At 41.3% G+C, this 22028-nt stretch overlaps 1 protein-coding gene across 1 annotated transcript; it reads left to right on the forward strand.

Moving 5' to 3' along the window:
* Positions 1-2012: 2012 nt before the first annotated feature.
* On the forward strand, positions 2013-19042 carry cblc (Cbl proto-oncogene C, E3 ubiquitin protein ligase; the record flags this gene model as incomplete). Its single annotated transcript, XM_080741124.1, has 14 exons — positions 2013-2398; positions 8403-8549; positions 9414-9570; positions 11304-11425; positions 11714-11851; positions 12554-12641; positions 12791-12922; positions 14683-14853; positions 15463-15612; positions 15853-15902; positions 16194-16289; positions 16594-16646; positions 18431-18486; positions 19022-19042. 14 exons carry the CDS (start codon positions 2013-2015, stop codon positions 19040-19042), a joined length of 1767 nt encoding a protein of 588 aa, XP_080597250.1.
* Between the last annotated feature and the right edge of the window lie 2986 nt (positions 19043-22028).

Consider the following 22028-nt stretch of genomic DNA (forward strand, 5'->3'; position numbering starts at 1 on the left):
GATGGCAGCAGATAACACAGCTGACCCACCAAGTTGTATTGTTTCAATACCAAACATTTACATTTACTGGCATTTAACTGACAGACACACAACTGTTTCTGATTCTTAAAACATTACAAATAAGTAACAAGTCATTTTATATGTCATGGTGGTAGGCTAATTCAAGTTGTTCACAAAATGTGGTCCAGGGACCCTCGTAGTTCCTTGAGGGGGGTTCTGATCTAAATGGACCCTTACGGGTCTGCAACTCTGAGAGTTTACATTTGTGTACTCTCACAGTTATGGGGGTCCTTGAAATAAAATAAAAGGTTTGAGTACTACTGGGCTAACTGATATGGCACTTGGGTGCAATCAATGTATAATACTGTAATTAGGTTAGAGAGATGGCAAGAATGGCTGCAGCACCTGTTGAACTTGTAGATACACTATGTCCCCAGTGTGGTGCTGTGAGTGACATGACATGCGTACATCCTGTCTTGCGGTGGCTTGTACACGTTTGTGTGCTCTGTTCTCCCCTTTCCTCTAGCTACACACACACACACACACACACACACACACACACACACACACACACACACACACACACACACACACACACACACACACACACACACACACACTGTTGTGGGTGTCTTTTGTTTTTTCCTCTGTTCTTCAATAGTAGCTGCAATTCTCTGCCCACCTATCTTAGCCTCTCTCTCTCTCTCTCTCTCTCTCTCTCTCTCTCTCTCTCTCTCTCTCTCTCTCTCTCTCTCTCTCTCTCTCTCTCTCTCTCTCTCTCTGCCTGGTCTATAAAAAGAAAACAAAACCTGTTTGTCTGGCTGAAACCAGGAAACTCATCAAAGATAACAAGAAAAGGCAGTGTAACTGGAAGACAATGTAGTGCGACGAGATAGAGACATACAGAGAGAGAGAGAGAGAGAGATACATGCAGAGCAATACATACAGAGAAAGATATACAGAGAGAGATAGATAGATAGTGAGAGAGAGAGAGAGAGAGAGAGAGAGAGAGACATACAGAGAGAGATACATGCAGAGCAATACATTCAGAGAAAGATACAGAGAGAGAGAGAGAGAGAGAGAGAGAGGGAGAGAACACAGTCTTTCCATCTACTGTAAGTAGTCCTCAGAGACGTAGGAAAGGTTGGTTGATGAGACTGGTTGATGTCTTTGAATGTTAGTAGAGTATTAAGCTTTATTGAGGTCAAAGCATTGTATCAGTAAACAAACAACAGAGTGAGAGTGAATAAATGATCACTAGCATGGAGAGAATAAGAATAGAATGGAGTGGAGTTGAGATTGTTTAGAGAGAGAGAGAGAGAGAGAGAGAGAGAGAGAGAGAGAGAGAGAGGAAGGGAGGGGGAGGTTGTGTGTGGGTTTTGAGACCTCCCTTGACTTCTTTTCAGCTCACTCTTTCCCTTGTGCACAGCCTCTCAGGTTGTGCTGCTGGTATACTGATAGTTATACAGAAAGTATCGGTTGTTTTGCTCCTGCTTGAACATCCAACTGAAGAGTGTGGAGCCGGTGAGAAGTTACCGTGAGCATTTTTGGGTGGAGACTTCTTGTCCATCTTGACAACTTTCTTGAGGATGCTTTGACATGCACGGGTGCTTTCCCTCCTTGTTTTACATGGTGCCACCGCTGTGAGGTTTGGATCTGATGCTGTTGATGGATGCCAGGATGGTACAGTAGATTTCTCACATAGACATTGACAAGGACCAAGGTATCTCATCACATGCAGTCAAACACTTGCTACAATACAATTTCCGACAGCACACACACACACACACACACACACACACACACACACACACACACACACACACACACACACACACACACACACACACGTACGTACGCACGCACACACACTTTTAGGACAGACAGTGAAGGACAGAGAGAGACACATTTATAGACACTTGACATTTGTGCCCATTTTTTGGACTGAAAACAACACGGCACAAGACAAGACCAGGCCCTCCATACAAGCCAGCTGAAGAAACTGTGAACAAATGGCAACAGTAGGGAAGAGCTCCAGCTCAGGGGCCTCCAAGAGCCTGGAGCCCAGCTCCGTGTTCCCCACCGTTAACGACCAGCGGATGGTGGAAAAGGCTCTCAAAAGACTGGAGAAGCTTTACCGGCGGTGCACCAACCCTCGGCTGAGCTTGAAGGCCAGCCCTCCGTACCTGCCGGAGGTGGTGTTTGAGACCGCCACGCTGCTCACGCAGGTCTGGGAGCCGTACGAGGGGCCCAGGGGACCAGGGAGCAAAGTGCCACGTGGGGACGAGGTAGAGTACCTGAGGGTCTACATTAAACACCTGGTGGACAAGACCGACAGGGCCGTGCTGCTGTTTAAAGAAGGACGGGACAAGATGTTTGAAGAGACATCCAGTTGCAGGTAAGAATGCAGCTAAGGGTGGAGACAGTTAGAGTGACCTTTAACCACATGAAGCTCTCTCACTATAGCATCGCTACTGAGCTGCAATGATGTGCTATGAGCTTGTAGATTGGCTGTTTTATGTAGAGGTCAAAGGGGGGGGGATAGACGTCTGAGGGACCTTGCCTGATCAATGAAATAATTTTAACCTTGTGTCAGGCCACTGAAAACATATAAAACATCAAGATAATATGATACTTTACATTTCATTTTCCAGTTTCTTTCAATATGAGGCCAGTTAAAATGCAGTATTAAAGCAAGAGCAGTGCTGAATTCAACTCTGACAATAAACACTTACATTCTGTAGTTACCATATAGTGTCCTTCCAGTTTAGCCTGCTAAACCAAATACTTACAGACAACACAGTCAAGACAAGACAGAAATGTATCAGTTTTGGTATATTTTGCTGTCACAGGAACAAAAGACAAATTAATCAGTCTTATAAAGTAATCACATTAATCGCACAATCAATTTAATTTGTGCGGTTGCTAATAGGCAACACAATATTGTTCTAGAGAACTTTTATGCCAGCTAAAGTAAACCTTTTTTTGTTAACCTTTTTTGTTCAATGGATGTTTTTTGTAACCTATTTTCTGTAAACCCAAAAGTAAATTTCCTGTCCCTTTTCATCACAATATGTAATATAAATGGCAAGACAGAACTGATCCAGAACAGAACTAGAGCAAACCCATGAACAAACCCATGAAGTACAAGTGTGCAAATGGCTTCCCACATGAAGATGAACAAATTCTTCATCATGTATTCGTTCTTCATGTGGGACGGAATTCATTTCCCAGTGGATTCCTCGCGGCTTGCGTCAGTGCAACCACACTTGCAATTTCCCAAAATTTGACCTATAGTTCCATTTCGTGATGGAGTTGAAGTATTAATTTAAATGTCCCTGTTTATTGACTTGTCTTAGTAGGCTATATGTGGCTTCTCTTTTCTCCAAGCACTATCAAGCATGACCACTTGAAATGTGCAACTTCTGCTTGGTTGTACAGTAACTACTTTGCATTTGTGAACCAATATGTAAACTCTTTACAACATAACACTGGTGATGAATAGTTTCCATCTTAAAAAGAAAACAGACTAAGATAAAATATTCTCAAACATTCTCTGAATTATTATTTGACATCATCTACACAAGATGTGTAGATTAAACCCACTGAACCTTTGCAGAAACATGCAGAAACCCCTAAAGAACAAGTGAATTGCATTTATTATGTACTGCAGGGCTTAGAAATCATTAAAGCTATACTGTATAAAGCCTTTCTACAACATCTTCTCACATCTTCAGATGACATCTACAGCTATAGCCAAAAGGCCTATGACGCATTTGTGGGGATCTTCATTGACAACAAGTATGGCTCATATATTAATAAGTAGGCCTACTGCAAGAGAAGCCTTACAGGACCACCATTTGTAAGCTACTTTGAATAACAGTATTTCTAACTGAAATACAATTTATATTCCTTTTAGGCTATTATTTATTGCTTATTGATGTACTATTCATTTAGTATTCATCTCACTTAAAGTATATGACTGTATGCTGATTTGCCTGAATGTAATGTCCCCGCAAGGGAAGTAAATGAGTCTGATCATTTGTCTTGTGAGTTTAGTACCCTCTGTGTAGTTATTAATAAGCGGCTATCTATAAGCAAGCAGCATGCAGGCTCATACAGTAAGGTCAAGTAGCTATTCCTCTGTAGGCAAGTGGCAGACCCAGACTGCAAGACGACACGTTAGAAGGTTTTATGAAGGCAAGGAGAATGTTTCTTGCATCAGGCATCAGTATTCCGGCTCGGGCAGTGACTATGGCCTTGGCATATACTGTAGCAGTAGGCCTTCCATTCTCAGTCGATGAGAATGGAACACATGTTCATAGTTGATGAGGAGAGTGACTAAGAGTCTCCGCTCTTAGTCGATGAGTGTGGAGCAGCACATTTCATAATCAGGCAGAAGAGACCTTCCGTACTGAGAACATGTCTTTTGGGGCAGACAGAAAGAATGTCAGTCTTCCGAAATATCATAACAATTTGTATGTATCCTTGTAGAATCTGTATTTAAGCTGCCCCAACAGCCATTTTGTTTTAAAACCTTACTGTCCACCAGACACAGTGGTCCTCGTCCAGCAGAGGAATTCCATTTGGAGGATGACCTTCCCTAATACAAACAAACTAGCTGCAAGGTCAGGAAGAGGGCGCACGTTCCATTCTATGTGTATATCCAACGCACTCACAGGCATGATGCAGAAGACGGGTTCTCACTGCAGGGGTAGTGAACAGGCGCATTTGGTGTCCAATCCAGTGTGCCTTTTGCTTCAAATACATCTGTCTGTCTCTCTGTCTGGTCATAATATTCTCTCTACCTCTTCCTCATTTGTCCTTTCAAATCACAACAAATCACTACCTCAGTAACAGAACAGTAAACAGACCAATATTTAACTGATAAACAAGTTTATCATCACAAAAGAGACAACATAAGATATAGTAAAGAACTTCTACTGGGCAGAGCCGGATCCTTGAACGGGCCGGGGCCCAAAGGTCAGGGAGGGTCCTCTAGACAAGAGAATTGGGTCAACTGAGAGTCTGAGACCCACTGATCCAGGGCCTGACCCTGAATTTCAGAAGCTGAACCAAAATATGAACCCACATATAATAGAGGTGCATTTTATGTATCTCAACAATCTCAAGAACTGCCTCCGCTCACAAACTAGACCTGTGTGTACTGTAGGATTGGGCAAACCTTTCAGGCCTGAGATAAATCCCCACCACCTTTACATTTTATTATACACTGCTAAACGGCTTCTAAGTCAAGACTTGCACATTAGGCACTCGGGTGGTGCAGTGGTAAAGTTCCTCCTGCTCACCACCACGGAGGTTGTGGTTTTCCACCGTGTTGCATCAGGCTTTGACAGGTTTCTATTCCAACACAAGTGGCCTGTGTTCGGGGGAGGGAAGCTATAGGTGGGGAGGGTGATATTTGTCATGTACACACTCCTATGGGCTGGGACGGCACCTGTCAGTGATGAGTGTTGGGCGGGAGGAGTACTAAGGCTCTACGTCTAAGACATAGAGCCTTCACTGACTCAGTGAGGACGTAGAGTCCTCACTGGGATACGACAGCACTGACAACACAAAAATGTGTGTGATGAGGTGGAATTAATTGGCATAATTATTAATGACTAAATTGGTGAGAAAAAGGGGTAAAAAATAATAGCTTCTCTAAATTTACAGAAAAGGAAAAAAAAGACTTGCACATTACTAAAAGAACACGCAGAGAAGAACAGCACTGACCATTGCATTGAGAGAGAAATAATAAAACACTCAGTGGAACAGAATTTCTGTGATTTTGTTATTTGGGAAGAGGACGGGCTAAATTTGAAGACTTTATATTTTGAGTTTGGGTTCATTCTTTTGCCCTGTTAGGACTACTAATGACAGAGAGGAAGAAAAGGTCGAACTTGGGCCTTTGAGATGTTAATGTAGAGTAGCTGGGATGCTGTGTGCTGTGTGGTGTGTGGTGTGTGTGCGTGCGTGTGTGCGTGTGTGCGTGCGATGTGCGTGTGTGCGACGTGCGTGTTTAAATAAACATTGGATTGATGCTTTTTCGTACACTCAAATTCATACGGAAAAATAAGTATAGTATAGGGCCTATAGTGTAAAATGTACGGTGCAATGCAACATAGAGGCAGTGGCCACACAATGTTTCTATCTTCCCCTGCACAGTACGTGTTAACAATGAAAAGACACAGTTTAGCAAAATGGCAAAAAAGGTCCTGCTGCAGGAAATGTATACAGGATTCTTTTTGTCACTTATGTGACCTCAAACTCGTATTATTTTCAGCAAGTGTGGCAACTATCTATTCTAAAATGTGTACAACTATCAATTTAGAACTCTTCATAAAAAACAGTTTCCATTAAACAACAAGACAAGCCATATGTCTTGTATTTAATGTTTTACACAAACTAAGTATAATAAATGATGATTGCCATTCTCTTGACAGACAAATATTGTCATCATTACATAAACCTTTAGAACCGACGTGAACTTATATGTACATTACCACAATGCAAGCATTTTGTCATGTTTGTTCCAGTTTAATATGCTTGTATAATAACCATTCCTCAAATACACATAATTCCAATAACATATCACTGTCAGTTTTAACTATGCTTACGAGGTGAGGTTTCTTGTCTGGAGGACTGCACTCTCAGATACATTCAAGTAAACTCTCAGAATACAAGCAAAACCAAAATGTTTCTGTTTACTCTATATTTCACTTTGCTATCTTCCTGAAAAACGTAACGTATTCAGTGTGCTAGGGTAACAGTAGCCATGTCATCAGGGACTCAAAGTAATTTATGAAATGCTACATAGTACATACTTACATGCAGTCATGTTTGCTGGTGGTAACCAGAAAGTTATAGGACCAAAACACATGTAAATGCAGCATTGTTATATGGAGAAATGTTGGCATAATTATGTAGTATTTATTTTTTGTTTAAATCAAAAATCGATATTTGATGATTGATATTATGTATTGACGAGCGATAGACAATGAAATCTCAACATATAATCAATTATCAAAGAATTCAATAAGAGATTTAGATGTAGAGGTTGGTAAAAGAGGTTGGCAAAGATTGACTCTGGCTGCATGACTTGCTGAGGTGTGACTTGGTGGCCCATGGAACATTTTGTGGTATTGACAGTCAAAACCAGTACAAGAGAGCATCCTGTTTGTATGCGATATCTGGACTTGTTGTGCGTAAGTACCGGTACTTTGTGCGCGCGCCTGCGTGCATGCGTGCGTGCGTGCGTGCGTGTGTGTGTTTGTGTGTGTTTTTGTAAGAGATATGGAAAGTTTCACAAAACATTTCTCTTTAAACAATATGCTACATTCTATTTTATGGTTCTACAACCGGAAGTACATTTTCATTGTCTCTGCAAGGCCAAAATCGCTTTCTTCAACAAAATACAAATTACAACTCCTCCTTCAGTTCAAATAACAGAGTGCAGTCAGTGCAACTGAGTGCAAAATGCAATGGCAACACGTGTCTCGTCTAGAGTGGAGGAGCGACCAAAAAGGTTTGCTGGATAAGATTGTTTATTTAAGTATATGCTAAAACGTTTGGTTATGGGCTTACAATTGCATGATTATATTGCATATGTATTATTTATCCACAACTTTCCAACATCCCATCGTGCGTTGCGCAGAATGTGCAGGCAGCTTCCGGCGCCGCAGCCGAGAGTGATCTACAAGCTCACAACGGTTAAATCTGTGACGTGACGTGAGCTTGTATGTCTGCTGTTAACCGGAAGTGTCCCGCAAAAAATTATGCTACAGTAAATTCTCACGGAAACAGGTGGATAAGCCAGAGACCTTTTTATTATTTATTTGGATCGGTATCGTATTTTATGAAACATAATGTTATTTTAATAAACTTAATGTCTTTACAATTAAGGACTGTAGTTACCTAGCATTTGTTCATCATGTTACAATAATTTTACATTTTAGAGTGGAAGAGCCCATCATGCATGTGCACACATAGACATCAAAGGGGGCTTGAGCCCCTTCCCTTTTATCCGTCTGTAAAAAGTGCCTTCTCCTGTCCATGAATGCCATTTTTACTATGGTGAACGAAATTAAAATGCCCTCTTTCCATGACCCTAACCCATACCTGAAGGCAGCATTTAAGCCTTGTCAACTTGCAGCACCTTATGATGAAATCAAGAAATGTGTAGAAATCAAGCATTGAAAATAGCCGACCTCGCAGCGCGACGCGTTGTGAGCTTGGAGGTCTGCTATTTTTGATATTTCCACAAAAAGGCCCTTTTAGACATTTTAGCCCTTGCCTCTTCTCTGCATATCCCTGCAGCCCATGAAGCTTTGCATCAGTTCAAAGACAAAAAATGTGGGCATTAACAACAGCTGAATGTCTGTTCTCCCTTTCATTCCCAGGAGGAACTTGACCAAGCTGTCTCTGCTCTTCAGTCACATGCTCTCCGAGCTGAGGGCCATGTTTCCTGGGGGACAATTCCAGGGCTTTATGTACATGGCCATGAAGACGGAGGCCGAGCAGTTCTGGAGACATTCATTTGCTAACAAGTGAGAACGAGCTCATGCAGAGATGTGATGGATTTGTAAATGTTGTACCATGTACGGTGATTTTATGTCCTATTACCAGTGGTTCTCTACCTTTTTCTGGATCAGGGCCCACACAGATTACACGTGGGTCAGATGAGTGGGTTATTTTATCTGTCGATTGTGATCAGCAGCATAATTTAAGTTTCATTGGTATAACAGTGAAAACCCATTTTTCTTTTAAAGAAAGAAATATCACAATATTTGTATTTATTTAGTAACTTTTTACATTCTTACAATATTAATATTATATTTAGGGCTGTCACGATATGACATTTTGCATGACGATTAATTGTCACTCAAATAATTGCGATTAACGATTTAATTGTGTTTTTGTCGTTGACAATTACATTTCTGTCCGGCTTTTAGGCTTTGAAGTTGCACATGGCAGATATGACACATAACCTAAATATACAAAAAAATACTGACATATTTGACAACCTTCTACTTAAAAAATTACATTGATAGTGGAAATAGCCGATCTACAAGCTCACAACGCGTCGCGATGCGACGCGTTGTGAGCTTGTAGATCTGCTATTTCCACAATTTCTGAAAATGTTTGTCAATGTATGAACATTTTTCAACATTCACGATTATGACAAAATATTTGCGATTATGTCAAATAATTACGATTAGACGATTATGTAATAACTGTGACAGCCCTAATTATATTGTGAAAAGGGTAGTTATTTACAAATATGTTGAGCCACTTGCTGTACCCTCACAGCCCACCAGTTGGCCCTGGGTTGAGAATCACTGCTATTAGACACCAGAACATGTCAGATGTACACAGCAAATGTAATGTTTTTTTTTCCTTCTAACTATCAGGTGTATAGTGTCGTGGTCTAGTTTTAAACAGCAGCTGGGAAGAGTGCATTCGTTCGAGGAAGGGATGGAGTCTATGGCACTGAAGTCTACTATAGATCTCACCTGCAATGACCACGTCTCAGTGTTTGAGTTTGACATCTTCACCAGACTGTTTCAGGTACAGCCCACTTTGAGATTCATATTAAAGAGAGCATTAACACAGACAAATTAACACAAGATTTATTTCTAAATTAAATGCTCCATGGTGTCTCTTCTTCATTTGTCTTCTGTTCTGTTCTGTCTCAGTGGCGTCAGTTCAGAAAAAGCTAAGGTATGGCAACATGACTGCAGGTGTCCAACCCTCACGCAATGAGCGTGAGACTCACGCAAATGACCCTCTTCTTACGCTCTCACGCCACACATCGTATTTCTCACGCCGTCATATCACCAGCCGGCAGCCGGCAAAAAGTGGAAAACTGCGTCAACTCAAGTGTCACTGAGACATCCACTTCGGCCGCGATTTGAGCAATTAAGCCCTTTGCACACAGGCGCGTTTAACCGCACGGATAAAACGGACAATATAATTTTTTGAAAAGAAAACAATGATTCTCTACGACCTCATGCACACCGGCTCCGAATTAGCCGTGCGACGAGTGGCTGCCGCCGTGCGTTTTTTCTCGATCGAACCCAGTTCGATTTGTGCGTCTTGTCGCATGCGGTAAAAAACTCATCACTCCTTTTATGACTCCTTTTTGGATCCGCAGCGCCGATTCCGCACAGCCTTGCACACCAAATCCAATGCGTTTTATTCATGCCGCAAACGAAAAAAAACGCAACTGTCCTGTGTGCAAAGGAAAGGGTTTAAAATACTGTATCTGATTCTGAAGTAATGATGTGTCGCTGTGTGTGCGTCTGGTGTGAGGAACGCTGCGTGCACGTTCCTGCGCACATCATTCTCTACAGTTAAGGTGGTTGCACACTGCTGCGTTTTTCGGGCCGAATATCGGACTGAATTTCGATGCACGCAAATAAAAAAATCAACCTCACGTTATGTCAGTCACGTTTGCACACTGCCGCCCGTTTCGCGCACCACTCGGTCCCTTGCTCTCTCTATCTCTCTCTCTCTCCTTGCCCTGAAAAACGCATTTCGCAACAAAAAACGCAGCAGTGTGCAACCACCTTTAGGCGACAGGAGGATGATGAGGATCTACAACATTAATTCAACACGTCCAAAATCCCCATTGCTTACTAGCAGGCAGTTTAAATGAGGAGGGACTTTTGGATGGATGCGTGTGCAAAAAGAACAGATCTTCAAGCAAAAGACGTGTTACTTGCAGCTGCTTAATGTAAACATTTATCCATAATTTTCTCATCCTAGTAAAGCCAGATAAAAGTATCAAACTCCCTGTAAAATGCAACAGAATACAGGAAATAACATCTACTCTTTTAATTTTTTTCTGGTGTAGGACTCCCAGACCCCCCAACAAAATGATCCACAGTAGGCTATTAACTACGTTTCTGCCTCAAAATGACATAGGCTGTTCATTATTGAGGGTTAGATTTGGAGAATTAAATAACACCCACCCAGAGCAACATACTGTCCCTGGTTGGTGAAATAGTGACTCCAAGGGACGATAAAATTATAATAACCAAAATTATTGTAATATTTGTTTAACATATAGGCCTATATAGCATTTGTTATATTTATTTTGCAGCACCAAAGCCCCCCACCCCCCCCCCCCTCGCAAAAAAAGAAAAATCTCACTCTTAGGTTTTCCAGTCATGTTGCCATACCTTAGCAACAGGCACGATTACAGTACATTTGATTATTTTCCCCTGTAGCCAAGGTATGGCAGCTGCCATAGCTTGCCATACCCAATTGACGCCTCTGTTCTGTCTTCTCCTCGAAAGCCCTGGAGGACCATTTTGACAAACTGGAACCATTTAGCAGTGACTCACCCAGGCTACATGGCCTTCCTCACATATGACCAGGTCAAACTTCGTCTGGACCACTACCGACAAAGACCCGGGAGGTGAGTTAGACACCACTACACTAGTCTCCTGTAGCCAGACAACTACACCACAACCTCTGAATGCTTACAGTACATAGTCTGGACAACTAAGCCTCCTGAAAGCCGAGAACGGAAGCTGTCATCATAATCCAATAATGACATATCCAAATAGGGATGCCAGGTTGAAAATGGCAAAAAAAAAGATAATCGAGTATAGAATTTGCCCCTGTATTGGGAAACGATAGTTTATATATAAGGGCTAAACATTCATCCATTGGATTTCCGAACTCTCTCTCTCTCTCTCCGCAGTTACATTTTCCGTCTGAGCTGCACCAGGATGGGCCAGTGGGCCATAGGTCACGTGACAACTGAGGGGGCCATCATCCAGACCATCCCCCAGAATATACCTCTCCACCATGCACTCATTCAGGGCTTCAAGGAGGGCAGGTGAGCACGCACTATAGACCGTAAAAATGAATGGACAGCATTACGCCCATGTAGGCTACGGTAAATGAAGCCTATTTGGCAAGCATGTGCATTGCGCCATCTTTCTACTGTACATCCTGTCCTGACATGGAAATGAAACCAGAACTCTATTGGTTGGGACAGAGCGGGGCGCTGGGGGTGGGTCAATAAATGCTATTGGTTGGGAGCTTGTCAAGCTAGCCATGCCCCTCCTACAGCATACGCTACTTTGTCATAAATTCTATACATGGGACCATAATTTAACAAAACGCATATCATGGTGATTGCAAGAAGAAGACTTTATACTAGTACACAAGCACAAAGTATGTATGACAATGTTTATTAAAGTCAAGTATTAAAATCAAGTTTAGTGTAAAGTTTGGCAAAAACCCATCCACTTGAATAGAGAGATATTGTTTCTGACACCAGCACTGGGGAAACAAACTAACGGCAGATCGCCTCAACTTACAAGCAAGATCCTTGGCCCTTGACACACACACACACACACACACACACACACACACACACACACACACACACCACACACACACACACACACACACACACACACACACACACACACACACACACACACACACACACACACACACACAGATTTCTAAAGTCATGTAATGATGTCATACAATAAAGTATAAAATAGGGTTTTTTGTTCTTTGGCTGCAGCTATCTATACCCAGATGGCCGTGATATGAACCCTGACCTGACAAGTCTGTGTGAACCAGCCAAGAAAGGCAAAGTCAAAGTCACAGAGGTAAACACACTTACGCAAGCACACAAAGACATCAAAGTATCTGTTTTCTATCTACATTCTCAATGTCATAGCTAAACACATCATCTGGACATGTTTCTTTCCCCCTCTCCTCTCCCTCTTATTTCATCTTTCATCCTTTCACCATGCAGGAGCAGTATGAGCTGTATTGTGAGATAGGGAGCACATTTCAGCTGTGTAAGATCTGTGCAGAGAGGGACAAGGACACACGTATCCAGCCCTGTGGTCATCTCCTGTGCAAATCATGTCTCCTTATCTGGCAGGTATGTAGGTCAATCCACTGATATACTATACAGTAGATCACTGGTTCTCAAACTTGTCAGGCCGTGATCCCCAAAATAATCATATTTGGACTGGGAACCCCCACCCTGACACATACGTGGAATGTTGGAGTTCCATGTTGTGGCATTCCATGTTGTCTCACTCGGCTTCTCAGATAAATATAGTGAAAATAGCAGTTCTACATGCAACACAGAGGCGTTGTGTTGCAAGGCGTTTTGAGCTTGTAGATCGTCTATTTTCTTTTTTTTACTCTTTTTATTTGATTTTCAGCATTAATAAAAACATTTCATATCCCTGTGCCTCCCACACGTGTTTCCTAAACCCACCAGGCTTGAGTTAAGACCCGCCTCGCGGAAACGCGAGGACTTCCAGGAGTGGCTGAAATCCTTGCCGGTCACAGTTTACAGTTTACAGTTTAGGCATTTAGCAGACGCTTTTAATCCAAAGCGACTTACAATAAGCAGATAACATCACAATAATAAACAAGATAATATGTCAGAACATCAACAATATAACAAATGCAAATGGATATTTATCTAGAAAAAACACAGTATAATCAAAGTTCTAAAAACCTAAAGACAAAAAACTAATGCTAACTAGCTTCATGTATGGTCACTGACTTTTCTGTAGTGCTATGGGTTTAGGTGGAGTCTGAAAAGGTGAGTCTTCAGTCCACGGCGAAAGCTAGCGAGTGAGTCCGTTGTTCTAAGTGCGACAGGGAGTTTATTCCACAACTTGGGGGCCAGGAGGGCAAACTGTCTCGGACGAGTGGATTTTTGCCCTGGAGTTTTTAGCGAGGGTTCTGTCAGCATCCCTGTGTTGGCTGATCTAAGTGAGCGGGTGGGGGTGTAGGGGTTGATCAGGTTTTGGAGGTATGGAGGAGCCATACCTTTGGCTGCTTTGGTCACATGGATGGTGAATAAAATCAGACCTAGTAAAGGCATGAAGACAATCTTAAAACTTGTACTGAGAAAAGCCTGCATTTGCACAATGCACAGCTATTAAAATAAACTGTGCAAAAAAAAAAGAAAGAAACTTACTTTGTACTGTGCTTAAAAAAAAGGGAAAACTTTGTAACTTTGCTAAAGAGAAAAACATACTGAGAAAGCTATTAATTTGTCACTATACTGTGCTCAAAACAAAAACTCTTACTGATTATCAGTTAAATTGTAATAGTCTGGATATGGCTTTGGGCGTATTATGCTACGTGTATTATTGCACTAAGAGCACTAAGTCTAACCTTAAATGCACTTACATACTTAAGATTATTGAGAGGGGCGTTTCCGCGAGGCGGTTCTTAACTCAATCCTGGTGGGTTTAGGAAACACGCGCCTCCCACATGCTCATTACTCTTCTTTCTGTCTTATGTGCTTAATTCATGGTTCCATCAGTTATTTTCCATTAATAAAAGAAAACAAAATTTTATTTTTTTTGGCCACTTTCTTATATTTTTGTACAATTTGCCCAATGTTTGATCAGTTTTTATAGTTTAGTTTGTTGATTACTTTTGATGGAGTAATGATCTTTTACTAAAAAGGTGTTAAAAGACCTTAAATTGACACATTTATTGCTCTTAGCAATAACCTATACTACTAGTCTCCACAAGCCATACTCCACCTTTGCATTTACAATATACAGGAATAGCGTGTGATAATTCATTATTTACTTCAGTGTTGTGACAGATGTTAATAATAGAATGTGGTGCATAAAGACTGAACATTCGCTGTCCATTGTTGTTCAGAAGTCAAGTGGCAACTCCTGCCCATACTGCCGCTGTGACATCAAAGGAACCCAGTCCATCCTGGTGGAACCCTACCTGAAAGCCAACTATCAGCCAGAGGGAGATGAAAGTGACGAGGAGGACCATGAGGATGTGGAACTGGTGATGAAGACAGTGGCCGCCATGAGAAAAGTGTGTGTTGTCCACAGTTTGTTTGTGTTCATGATCGTTGTTGTCGGGTGGAAACCTTGTATGTCCAAAACCTTAATAATTTTAAAAATGATTTAAAACTAGTGAAAATAGCCGATTTACAAGCACACACCGCCTCGCGGTGCAAGGCGTTGTGTGCTTACAGATCTACTATGTTCACTAGTTTTGTGCGACAGTCTTGTATGATGAAGCAGGGCTTCACTTTATGAAAAAACATACACATTTGAAACTTGGAGAAACAAGGTTTCTACCCGAAACTGACGATATAATATTTTCGAGTCGTATCAGAGTATATTTTCGGTCGTGATTCGTGAAGGACAAGTGAAGCAGTACATAAGGGTTCAAGCAGTGTCATCACTTGATAGCCAATCCAAGACACCTGTGTCCAACATTCCAGTGACTATAGACATCAAGGGAATTGTAGTCCCAAATGTAGTGTACTAGAAAGGCTGTGTTCTGAATAACCAAAGTATAAAGTGGTTAAACTTGTATTCATTTTGTTGGGGATCTCCTCAAGGACTCCAACGGGTTAATACTGTCCTCTGTCTCTGTCCTCCATCTCTCCCAATCTCTTCCCTCTCGCCCCAATAGCTTACCAATGAGGAGTACCAGATTCCTAGTTCTCGTCCCAAATCCTTTATCGGCCCTCCCCCGTTACCCCCTAAATCCAGTGTGGGCCAATGGAGTCTGTCTCCCCACTTCCACAACCAGCCTGTGCCCATCATCCCCGCCAGACATTCTGTAAGTTCCCACATCCACTAGTCTGGCAGGCATTTATTTTTTATTATTATTAGAACAACAGAGTACAAGCTAGTAGGCCTACTGTTTTTTAATGCTAACACAATTCAGAGTACACACATCATGCATAGTATGCACTTCTGAAAATAAAGCCATCAATAGAACATTTGTGAATGTTGCACGATGTGGCCAATGTGGCATTATGTATTGATGGTTCTACGCTTTGTTCACTCTGTTTCGCAGAATCCAAATGGCAGATATAGAGGACATGCCCAACAGGCTGACTGTAAGAGGTAGGAGGTTTCTTTTGAAAATATAATCAGGTGAAGATTATAGGATTACTTGCAATTTATAGGTAGCATACTCAGTGCATTTTGCCACTTGTCGCTTGTATTTAGCATAACTCACAAAGTTGACCCCTCCAACAGCTCAACTCTGCATCTTCAACCCCATCCACACTGACGTTTTGACAATGGAGCAAATAAGCCACCACCTTTTTATTAGCATTGGCCGTTTAGAGTTTACTGACACTTTGTTTTGGTATTTGATTGTCAGCCTCTGTTTGTTCTGTCCTGTCCATTTAGCTTTGTAAATGGATGCTGGGAGCCAGCCAGTATCGAAGAGGAGTGTGCTGCTGGTGGGTTGCAACCATCAGCGCCTTCTTACCCACTTTCCCGCAGGTGAGTGGCAGTTGTCTGCATTGAAACTCACATAGCTCTACTGAATGTAGCAATTTAGGCTTAGGGAATGGATTAATCAATTACCACTTTTAACCATTTAGACCGCTTAACCTTTATCATCCATCTTTATTAATTTAATACAAACTGTCTTTTCCATTCAAAGTTGACCCCTCTAACTGAAAACAGCTCAACTCTGCATCTTCATCCCCATCCACACTAACGTTTTGCCAATGCCAGTTTTACTGCTCTTTGTTTTGGTGTTTGATTGTCAGCCTCTGTTTGTTCTTCTGTCCTGTCCATTTAGCCTTGTAAATGGATGGAGGGAGGCAGCCAGTCTCGAAGAGGAGTGTGCTGCTGGTGGGTTGCAACCATCAGCGCCTTCTTACCGACTTTCCCGCAGGTGAGTGGCAGTTGTCTTTTTTTGTGTGGATTTTTCTGCCTTTATTGATAGTTATATAGTAGGTTGACAAGAAATGGGGAGAGAGGGGGGGTGGGGGATGACATGCAGGACGGGGACTCGAACCTGCGACACGCTGCCAGGCCAGATTACCAGCCGAGGTGCCTGGACCACCACCCTGTGGCCCAGGAGTGGCAGTTATCTGCATTGAAACTTACATAGCTCTACTGAATGTAGCAATTTAGGCTTAGGGGATGGATAATACCACTTTTAACCATTTAGAGATTTTAGACCTGCTTAACCTATATCACCCATATTTATTCCTATACATCCAGGACATCAACTTTTTAGGTCTAAATGAGTTAACACATACTGTCTTTTCCATTCACGTCGAGCTTCTTTGCCTGGTTTAACTATAGCGTGCAGTTCTATTCCCCCTCCTTGAGGAAAACGGTTGATCTCTGAAAGATAAAGAACAAACTCATAATTACTATGGCTGATTGACTGTCCTTTAAAGTCTGCTAAAGCAATCAGGTCAGTTGATTACAGTTACTACTGCTGAACCACTTGCAGCCGACAGCAAAATGCATCCCACAGCCACAGACTGTATGAGTGGCATAAACCACTTAAATCCTGTATACTTTGTTGACCGGAGTCCCCCAAGTGTCTATGCTAGGCCCTCTCCTTTTTACAGGTACATAAATATGCCAAAAATAGCCGATCTACAAGCTCACAACGTGTCACTACTAGGGCTTGGATGTTATGCATTTTAATAGTTATTGCGGTAATAAATCAATGTTTAGCAGCGTTATGGCGGTATCTACCAAAAAAGGTTGCCATGGTATTGTGGTTATTGCACTAGACTTAGGCCATCCGTAGATCCGCTATGTACTGCAAATATATTTTTATGACATACCCGGATAGCCTAGGGCCATTAGGTTTAAATGGTTAACAAAAATTACCGCCTGTACTGTACTGTATGGTACAGTAGCCTATTCATGGGTTGCATTTGTAGTCCTAAACCGGCCATATTGAGGACCAACACAGGTGTTCAATTTGTCTGATTGGCATAGATCCAAGGTTCTACGTTAATCAAAACACCTGTGTTGGTCCTCAAAATGGCTGGTGTAGGACTGCAAATGCAACCCATGAATACAGTATGTTACCACTACACTGAGCCTCAGCATTGTCCTGGGAAATGTTTATACAGTACTGCTGTGCTGGCTTTCATTCTAAAATGTCAATCTGAGGCTGGAAAAAGAAGCCCTGCATGGACGTGGAACGACCTGCAGACCAGACTCATATTGGCCTTTGTGATCCCTCTGGGTTCTCAAACAGTGGGTCGGGACCCATTAGTGGGTCACGGACCAATTTTTATGGGTCATGACTTGAGTAAAAATCCCATTTTCTTCTCCTACATTTCCTACAAAAAATTATATATAAAGAATATAAGAAGTAGTAAAATAGCTGATCTACAAGCTTTGATGTGCAGCAAATGTTGTTGCTCTTAGTTCTATACTTTGTACTGTGGAGTCTCTTTTTAATTTAATTTCCTAGCGCTTCCTAGGTTGTGGGTACGTTTTTACGGATGTTATATGTTTGTCATTGTTATTGTTCTGTATTTGTTGTTACTGGCAAAGGTATGTAATATGTATGTCTCTTGGCTCTTGGCCAGTTCACACTTGTAAAAGAGACTCTAGTCTCAATGTGGTTAAATAACATTTTGTGGTCATCTCTGTAACAGTTTGGAAATCCTGCCAGAGGCAAATCATCCTGGCTCCTCCCCATCAGGTGCAGAAGGTAGGCAAAAACCATGACCTTTCAATGTGCATGTGTAGGCCTGCAGCGTCAAAATTGTAAAGGGTGTTCTACACTTTCTCTCTTCTTGTGATATGGATCTCCCTGGTTCTGAAATAAAGATTGCATTCTTAAACCTGATTCCTAACTTGTTCGAATCAGGTTTAAAAATAAACAAATAACAGATCATATAGTTGCTCTTGAGTCATAACGCGTTGCAATGCAACTCGTTGTGAGTTTTAGCTTGGCTATTTTCAGACACAACACCGTTGTAAAGGGCCGTTCATACCTAGCACTACAACTATAACTGTAACTATAAAAATATAGTCCTAAGAATCGTTCTATTCTATTTCAAGTGCAGAGTTCACAACACATCCTCAAATGCAATGGTGATATAGTTGTTACGGTTAAGTGCTTGGTGTGTTTGGCAAAGTCCACACCATAACAATGACATAGTTATCGTTATTATATTGCTTTAGACAGAATATAAATTAATCTTAGGCCTATTATATCTGATTATGTTCTTTCTCTTGTGTAGGCGAAGCAGCATGCAGTCTAACTCCCCCCATCTCAGTCAAAAAGAAAAATGGGAAAAAGGACACGAAGGGAAAGGGGTCCAAAAAGACAGATTCCAGAAAAGACAAACGCAGCCAACGAGGGATGGACAGGGCTATTTCACAATGACACTGAAATATAAGAAGTTCACGGTATCTTCAAGGACTTTGTCTGTTCTTGTCTCTAAAGCCTTATTTTTTGACTGACTTTTGTATTGAAAATTGGTTATTTTCAGCAAACATTGTTGTAGTAGCCTACAACAAAGTATAAATTACGGACTTCAGGGGAAAATGCAGAGAACCATCACTGAAGACACTGGCACAAAGTTTCATCCACATTTATGACTGTGAATGACATTCTCGAGTATTTACTGTAAACTGCACTGTAAAATGTATCTGTACTAAGAGGTTGTTCTTGATAAAGGTCAGGTGGATTGTTTGGTTAATCATACTTTAACAGAATAGAGCCAGCTTTACAATGCAGTCCTCTGTACTAAGTTTTGCCTTGATACAGTCAATACTGCCTGCGCCTGATAATAAAATCAGTGGAGTTGCTTGGCATTCAAGAAATGCTTTAGTAATTAGAGCTTAATCTCTGGAAATATGCTTACTTTTTATTTAATTGACACCTTAAATATACTCATATCATATCATTTGTTATTATGCATATTGCCTACATTGCAACTGCGTTATTCCACAGAAAATATCATGCAGTTTTATGTGAGGATTAATTATCAAATAAATAACTGATCATTTCCATAAGAAGCTTTCAGCAGTGGTTTTATGCTACTCCAGTTCAAACTAAATTGCTGAGGATGCAAAAAAAAGGTGAACAAATCACCACTTAAAGCAGCTCCATAACGAACTATTCGAAATGAAACGAATGCAGTGAATATGGGTGAACATGAGAAAGACAATGATGATCACAATCATCACATCTGATTTTGGAGGGGAACCAATGATCAGTTTCTGGGCGCCCTCTGGTGGTGAGTAGGAGTCACGACAGCAGTAGTTTGTGGAAAGTATGATTGCTCTGGATGTTGTCAAGTGCAAACAGGATCACTCTGATCTTTGTCATGTTGACTAGCTCAAATGGGATCCCATACTTGTATTAAAAAAAGTCAGAACCAGATTGGTCAACTTAATTACATACCCACACACTGACTATTAGGAGCACTGAGATAAATGAGCAGTTCCCAGCGAGTAGTTGGGGGTTCTGTGTCTTGCTCAAGGGAATGTAATGTAATGCCATGAGTAGATGGGATCAAATGAAGCTTCATGAAAAAAACACCAACTACTAATATGGTCTGGTCCAGTGTGACATGATTTCTGACAATGCAAGACTTGCAAGGCCAACTAAAGAATAAGGTTTTAATGAGTTAAGATCCTGTGATCAGACAGACAAAATTGGTGAAAAGTGTTAGGGTTCTAAAAAAAGTTCATTTCAGCATCCATTTAAGGGAGACAACAACTTACATTCGACTTGCATAAAAAGCTTTTATTTCAAGGGTTGTTAAACAATACAACAGAAATCCCATGCACCATTTAGAAAGCAGTTGCTACATTTTTTATATTGGCTTACTTGATATTTTATAATTTATATATAATTTAATCGTTTGTGTGATACATTTCTAAACTGGTAATCCAGCCTTCCCTCCATCCTATCTTTCATAACGGCTATGTCTAGCACTAGTTCATGATATGATATGATATGATATGATATGATATGATATGATATGATATGATATGATATGATATGATATGATACGATACACGTTTTTCTCCTGGAATGGGGTTGAGGTAGAACAGTTGAAGATTATAGAGCACAGTGTACACTGTACAATATAAAGGCAGGATGAACTGTATGCTTAGTTTTTTACCACATGATTGATTGAATACTTTATTTAACAGTACGGCAGTATCATGGTCCATTGTAAATCATGAACTCGAGTGTCCCTATTCTGGGGTGAACTTTCGGCCAAAATAGACGATCTACAAGCTCACAATGCATCCTGTTGCGACCTGTTGTGAGCTTGTAGATCGGGTCAGATCAGATTCGGTGTTGAGGTGTTGTTGAGGGAGGGAAGAGTAGAGGAGAGGGCCAATAACCATGGTGGGCTCAGGTCAATATAGTTTAAAGGTTAAAGAAAGAGTAGGCTGGTGATTAACCGGCAAAAGCTTGCTTCAGTTGTGAGAAAATTATTTAGAAAAAGTTGATAACACAAGTAAAAAATAAATATAAAAAAATAAACAGCTGAGAACATCAGTCAATGTTCACATTCTAAAGGTGTGTCCATGACAAGTGGGAACTGTGAAGTTAGACTTTGGCCCTTAGGCTTAAAGCATTCAAGTGGTTGAAGTTGGAAATGAAACGAAAACCTTTTTTTGTCAAATCGTTTGGCTGATTAAGCTCAATACTAAATATAAGGGCCTTATCTTATCTTGCATGCCTAAGTCTTTTTCGCATTTTTTACTATTTTGAGAAGTTCAAATAGCCGGTCTACAAGTTCACAACAGGTCGATGTTATGGAGCTCTCGAGGGGACATAGTAAAACATTTTTTTAAATAGTAAAAATGGCAAAACCTTTAGCATAAGGGCTCTTAGTTCAGGCCAAGTGGAAAATAGGAATTTTCAGAATTCAAAGTAGGAAAAGTCCACATGAGCAGACTCCTGACTCTTCCAACTCGTTGTCAGTACATTATGTTTGGTCCAACCCGGTAGCCTGGTTCCAGCCCATAGACCCCGCTGAGTCTGAAATCAGGCTACCAACCCGGTCCAAGTTCCAAGTGGGAAAGTCTTTGCATGAACGCACCATAAGATTGAGTTGAAGACAGGAGGAGATCACGGATTCAACAGCATCACAACAGCCAGGATGACGAGCAGAGGAGAGGACACCATTCCAGGAGAGAAGCCAAAGATGCTGGAGGCAGGACAAACATTTGTGGTTCAAATAAACTCCATATTAGCGCCATAAGAGCGCCAATGTTTGA

Source organism: Nannobrachium achirus (genome assembly GCF_963921795.1).
Source record: "Nannobrachium achirus genome assembly, chromosome: 2".
Classification (NCBI taxonomy): domain Eukaryota; kingdom Metazoa; phylum Chordata; class Actinopteri; order Myctophiformes; family Myctophidae; genus Nannobrachium; species Nannobrachium achirus.